Here is a 6,318-nt window from a genome sequence, read left to right on the forward strand (position 1 = left end):
GGGGGGAGTGAAATGGACAAGAATAAGGTATGAAGCCAGTTCCTTAAGGTGGCTATTTTAGTCTGTGTCCATCCTACTTATCGATACGATGATGACAGCTGTGCTGAGGAGTGAGATGAAGATGCGGATGAAAATGCGGATGATGATGATGACGATGATGGGGATTCAGTGTCAAAGTCATGTACTTCCATCACCGTTTTGTTAAGATCTGGATTTTCTGGCGATCGACGCTGCATCAATATCACCGCCTTTGTGTCATTAAATTGGATTTTCCACACCGTTTTGGCTAACGTTGTCAAATTTCGGATTAACCGTCCCTGTTTGATATCCCACAGCTTCGTTCGACCGTCGTTGCCGGCGCTGACCATTCGTCTGTCATCAAACTGCAGCGATGTAACAGAATTATCATGTGCGGAAATCTGTTGAACGCATTCGTAGTGTTGGAGATCCCAAACACGAAGACATCCATCCGAGCCTCCGCTCACCAAAGTCGTTCCACTCAGTTGAAGCTGTCCTACCAGTGAGGTATGTCCATGGAGTGTTGCCAAGCATTGTCCTGTTTCTGCCGACCACACGCGGATATTTGAATCAAGCGATCCAGTTACAACTCGTTGACCGTCAAAGGCAATGGAATAGATTTGCTGCAAATGTCCAATTAAAACAAACAGGCACCGTCCAGAGTACAAGTCCCAAAGTCGCGCCGTTGTATCATAGGAGCCCGATGCGACCACGTTTCCACAGATTTCCAAGCATCGTACGCTTCCCTGATGGCCACCAAGCACATGCATCAAGGCACCTCGCTGGATATCCCAGACGCGCATCGTAGCGTCTCTTGAACCAGTGACCACAATGCGCTTATCCCTCATTTTGAGACACCGCACGGTCGATGTGTGACCACGCAAAACGTGCAGTAATCGGCCGGTTGCCATGTCCCAAACACGGACATCGCTGATTCAAAAAGGTTCACGTTAGCAACCTTGTTATTTAAAGCATTTTTCGTTTGTATTCTTTTACCGATCGCAGCCACCAGACACAAGTATATAGTTAGGATCATGCCTATCTGGACCCTTAAACTGCATTGCCCAGACACCCCCTTCGTGGCCTTCCAAAGTTCGAATCTTTCGGGTTGTTTTGGTATCAAAGATTTCGATACGATGGTTGTCACATCCGACGGCAATGTATTTTTCATCGAACTGAAGCTGTGTCACCAGCTCGTCTCCAAAACCTTCTTCAACAACGTTCACCCGACCGCCATGTGCCCATGCCGCAGCGATGTTGTATTTGCGTTTGAAATACTCTCGGTATGAAAAGTTCAAGCGTTTGCTGGGCGGCGCAAGCAACTCGCCACCGCAAATGCTGGAATTGCGTCGACGGTATTGGTGTTTCATGCAGAGCGATTTCCACGTTGCCTCGTCCCGCAACAGCGAGTTCCAAAATGTCGAGACACAGGCAGCCCTCGCCAAGGTCTTTGGGTCGTCAATGAATGACAAGACATGCAGAGATATCTCGATCGGCAGCTCCTTCAAAAAATCTATCTTTAGACGAGGTGCAATGAGACTGTTCAGATATGTCAGCTGCGAGCTGTCGCAACAGTTTATGATTTCGAACAGCAAAAACTGTTGCTGCTGGGGGGTGAGCTGTTGAAATGACGTTTTCAAGTGACGGATATGTTCCAGCTGCTCCTCGTTAAAAATAGTAGCTAGTTCGGCTGGATTGCCACCAAATGCCGGATCGACGAGTGACAACCTGTGTCGTTGCGTAGGCCGAGGACTGCTGAGCTCTGACGGAGACGGTTGCGATGCGGCGGCAGCAGCAGCAGCAGCACTGCTCGACGTTGCAGTCATTGCAAAGAATGTAGGAGGAGTCGCTGGCGGACTGAGGTCTTCGGGTCCGCAAATGTCCATGAAGGATAATCTTGATTTCTGAACAGGAATCGAGGCGCTCTTGCGGGACGTAATTTTGAACAACTGTGCCGGGTGTGAGAGGAAAAAAAGCCAGTATCCCCCAGTCGACGAGCGCCGCCGATAGGAGATCTCCCTCTCTCAGCTAGCTCGATATATAAAGTCAGCAATGACCTGCTCGCATGGAGCTGTGCACACACACTATGCGGACTTGCACACCCAACTTGATCCAATGCTACAACTTATAACAACTGTAGATATACTACTCTCCAAAGTAATGTTTGGCTTGATGAACAGGGTGCCAATGGTTGCTGTTTGCAACGATATCCGATAGAGAGGAGGACCCTTGTGGCTTTGTGATTCACAGCAGCAGTGTCCAGCCGTCAGATTTCATGGCATCGACCATCTTCAAGCCACTATCAATATTTAAGGGTTGCTTTAATTACAGAGTTTTTTGTTCTGTTACTCAATTTGACTCGTACTTATCGGTTTATCAAGAACAATGGCATTATTAGAAAATAAACTGCAGAAAAAGGCACGAGGGGGTGGATTTGGGGGCCAACTTGGATTGGGGTTGTCAATCCGAGAGCATGCTTGTCTTGTATAAATATAGAAAGAGTTGAAAGGTATTTTCTACAGCTGCTTCTAAGGGCGATCAGGCATCAACCGACAGAAAAAAATCATATTAAAGAGGCTAAACTTACATATAAGATTTCGCCCTTCTTCTTCCTTTATTTGCAGAAAAGATGTCACCATATCCACCTACATATTCTTATTTAAACGACGATGGTGCGTTTGCTAGCGATCATTGATGAGTTACTGTTTATCCACCTAATCTTTGTCGTAACATGCCTATAGATCATCTGGAGCCAACGATCTACATTGACAAGGACAGTAGCAGTGTCGGCAGCAACGGCACATCTTCAGTAGTCTCGACAAGCACATTCCAAAGCGAAGATATCGATATCGATGAAACGACATGCTTAAAGGCAGCGTCAGGAGACAGGAGAGGAGGACATCCAGTCTATCTATCGATATCAAACGATGAGCAATACCCTTGCCAACCTGTCTCTCGATGTACAACGGCTTCACCGAGTCCAAGTAAGTATATTACGCGGCAGGAATCATTAAAGCACTGACCGACGTCGATCCATAAACCCCTTTGATATAGTTCCTTCAGCCAAAATTGACATGCGGGGCCCTGAATCTACCTGGAATCTCCTTAAAACACGCTCACGTTATTATATTCCGATTCTACAATGGCTACCCGAGTACTCTAAAGATAAGCTTAAACAAGACTTGTCCTCTGGTCTGAGTGTATCCGCACTCTTTGTTCCCCAGGCCCTGTCATATGCCACCGGTCTCTGCAGATTGCCAGCTATCCATGGATTGTACACCGTGACGATATCTACCATTATCTATGCATGCTTAGGCATGTCACCGTAAGTATAATAGATAATCAATATTGATTGGGAGATGCATGTGAGTGTGCTGATAAGAATGGGGGATGATTTTGCTGCAGAGAACTATCAGTCGGTCCTGAGGCCACCGTGTCGCTCATGGTTGGGTCTGGTATTGCACACCAAAAGATCCCTTTGGACCCAGCGGCGGCAGCTTCGATTGCAACCTTGACAGCCTTCTTTGTTGGTTTGTTTACTTTGGCGCTTGGTATCTTTCGACTTGGATTTCTTGACAGTCTCATGAGCCGTGCTCTGCTGCGTGGCTTCATCACCGCCGTTGCTGTCGTCGTCATGATACAACAAACGATATTTCTCCTGGGCCTCGATGAAGCTGCAGCGCATGCAGGTATCTCACCTGAATCTACGACGATCCATCGCATCATTTTCATCGCGGGACATATCCACGAAATCCATCTCGTCACAGCAGCGTTGTCTGCATGCGTCCTAACTGTGCTCTTCGGACTGTCCTTTCTCAAGCGATGTTTCCCTGCCCTGCGACGTATACCTGAAGTCCTTTTAGTCGTCATTGCGAGTACGCTTGTGTGTAGAATATTCCAGCTGGATCAAAAGGGTGTCAACGTGCTCGGCAAAGTGGGATCATCATCGTCGTCATCCGGCATAATTCCTCCACTTCCCCTACCCAGCCTCCCCTCCCTTCCGTCAGGCGCAGATATGAAGAATATCCTTGTGAACGCTGCGATTATTTCTATCATTGGATTCGTCGAATCGATCGCCGCAGGCAAGACGTTTGCTCGCAAGCACAATTACTTTGTCAGTGCAAATCGGGAGCTCGTTGCGTTAGGAACTGCAAACATTGTCGGCAGCTTCTTCCAGACCTTTCCAGCTTTTGGATCTGTAAGTTTGAGTAATAATAAGGTTATTTGTCAGACAATGAACCTAATTTCTTTTTTTTTCTGTCAATCGCGTCACTCGCTAGTTTCCTCGCAGCAAAGTGCATGAAGCAGCCGGTCCAAAGACACAAATGTCTGGATTGATATCTGGCTTTACAACTATCATAGTCACTGGGTTTTTGCTGCCTCATCTGTATTATCTGCCTTCAGCTACGTTGAGTGGCGTCATTTTCATGGCGGTCTTTGCATTGCTCCAAGAACTCCCACATGACTTGAAGTTCATGTTGCGGGTCCGTGCATGGAAGGATGTGCTTCTGCTTGCAACAACTTTCACAGCGACCATGGTGTTCTCGCTGGAGGTCGGCACAGCGATTGCCGTCATATTCAGTTTAATGATTACAATCAAGCAGAGCAGTTATCCGCGTATTACTATCATGGTAGGACATGACACGTTTAGACCTTTCTGATAAAATTAACCTGACTGTTTGTTATTAGGGTCGTGTAAAGGAAACCTTGTATAAGTTCAGTCCCATCAAAAGCAGTCGCGAAAAAGTCGAGCATCTAGAGGACGTGCTGATTGTACGGGTCGAGGAACCATTGTATTTTGCAAATACAGGTGAAGGACAACAACTTGGTGCTCTAATATTGACTGCTGCTTACTTACTTTTGACACATGGTAGGCCAACTTAAAGATAGACTACGACGCTTAGAACACTATGGAGACCTGTCAGTACATCCTTCCGAGGCTCCTCGACGAACCGACAAGCTGCGATACGTGATCTTTGACCTCGGTGGAATGGAATTTATAGATGCAAGGTACGTTAATAGTATTTCGATTTGGGAATTTTCGAAAACACTCATATATATTAGTGCTGTACAAATATTATATGAAACCATCGAGTCGTATCATGCGCGCGGGATCAATGTATTCCTCGTTCAAGTTCATCCAAGCGCACTGCCTCTTCTGCTGAGAGCCGGTGTTCTTGACCTGATTGGATCTCGCCAAGTCTGCGATGAGGTCGCAGATGCTATCCAAGCTGTAGAATACGATATGGCGTGTTCGTCTGTAGTTGTACACCGTGGACCTCCATCCGTTTAATTGAGTCCACTGGCCTATCCATTTGGTTGTAAATTCTTTCACTTCCTCGTCCTCGTCCTCTTCCTCTCATCTCCCTGGTCTCACTTCATTCTTCTCTCCTCCTTTAAAGTTGTATCTTGCTTGACTTGATTCCCGTTCATTCTCATACTTTGTCGTCCGATTGCTAAAATATAAGAAAATGATATACCCTCTTCTTTTACAAGCGCTTCACGCTTCGCTTCACTCTCTGCACTTGGTCCGCCGAAGCTCATGACTGATCCAAGTCTGTAGAATATACTCGCATGAATCCATGTTTGAGGGAATACTACACATGAAATATAGCTTTTCGCTGCTTCGAAACAAATTCGCAAACCATCTCCAGGGATAATGGCCGCAACTTCTGCTGTCATTGGTGCAGCATACTGCCGACCTTCTCGCTGTACATCTCTCGAATTACGAATTGGCAGATCAATATTAGATACGAGAGCAACGGTGGTATCAGCGATCATGATATGATGATGGCTTGATCGATGAAACCAAAGATGCCGTGTCGTCCAAAGATCCTTCCATGATGGGAAAGCGAGCGTTGCAGGAGGAGTCACGACGGGCCAGTAGGCAGTGTAAGTTCTTTGAATTTGGCACATGCAGAAAGGGCGATAAATGCACGTTTAACCACGAGAAACCACCGGTGTGTAAAGAGTCGTTTATGTTGTACTATGGATGGTCGATTCTAATGCATTTGCAGCAGCCTCAAAGTTACACCCTCAACAGCGCGGCAACAATAGGCAACCGAAGCTCCTGAGAAAACTGCTGGACAGGGAAATTAAGGAGGAACAGAGCGTCATTCTACAATGTCTACGGTATATTGTAGACATATATAGCCAATGAAAACCAATTTTGGAAAGTCTACCCTTTCGATCATCTCTTAAAAATGATCTTTTCGCGTTGATACATACGACTCAGTAATAAATTGGCCTTGTCATTTATGGCGATACCATCCAGGCAACTGTAAGCTTGATTCAGTCTCA

General features: G+C 46.4%; 3 protein-coding genes across 3 annotated transcripts; 1 reads left to right on the forward strand and 2 right to left on the reverse strand.

Moving 5' to 3' along the window:
- Window positions 1-77: 77 nt before the first annotated feature.
- Window positions 78-1,904, reverse strand: VTP01DRAFT_1837 (uncharacterized protein; the record flags this gene model as incomplete). Its single annotated transcript, XM_069380231.1, has 2 exons — window positions 78-948; window positions 1,015-1,904. The coding sequence occupies 2 exons, from the start codon at window positions 1,902-1,904 to the stop codon at window positions 78-80; spliced, it is 1,761 nt and encodes a 586-aa protein (XP_069238261.1).
- A 743-nt stretch (window positions 1,905-2,647) lies between these two features.
- VTP01DRAFT_1838 (uncharacterized protein) lies at window positions 2,648-5,311 on the forward strand (the record flags this gene model as incomplete). Its single annotated transcript, XM_069380232.1, has 8 exons — window positions 2,648-2,690; window positions 2,760-3,002; window positions 3,073-3,343; window positions 3,424-4,216; window positions 4,299-4,649; window positions 4,708-4,828; window positions 4,893-5,028; window positions 5,083-5,311. 8 exons carry the CDS (start codon window positions 2,648-2,650, stop codon window positions 5,309-5,311), a joined length of 2,187 nt encoding a protein of 728 aa, XP_069238262.1.
- Window positions 5,312-5,558: 247 nt separating this feature from the next.
- On the reverse strand, window positions 5,559-5,934 carry VTP01DRAFT_1839 (uncharacterized protein; the record flags this gene model as incomplete). Its single annotated transcript, XM_069380233.1, has 2 exons — window positions 5,559-5,575; window positions 5,664-5,934. 2 exons carry the CDS (start codon window positions 5,932-5,934, stop codon window positions 5,559-5,561), a joined length of 288 nt encoding a protein of 95 aa, XP_069238263.1.
- Window positions 5,935-6,318: the final 384 nt, after the last annotated feature.

Source organism: Rhizomucor pusillus (genome assembly GCF_041956525.1).
Source record: "Rhizomucor pusillus strain CBS 183.67 unplaced genomic scaffold VTP01scaffold_11, whole genome shotgun sequence".
Lineage (NCBI taxonomy): Eukaryota > Fungi > Mucoromycota > Mucoromycetes > Mucorales > Lichtheimiaceae > Rhizomucor > Rhizomucor pusillus.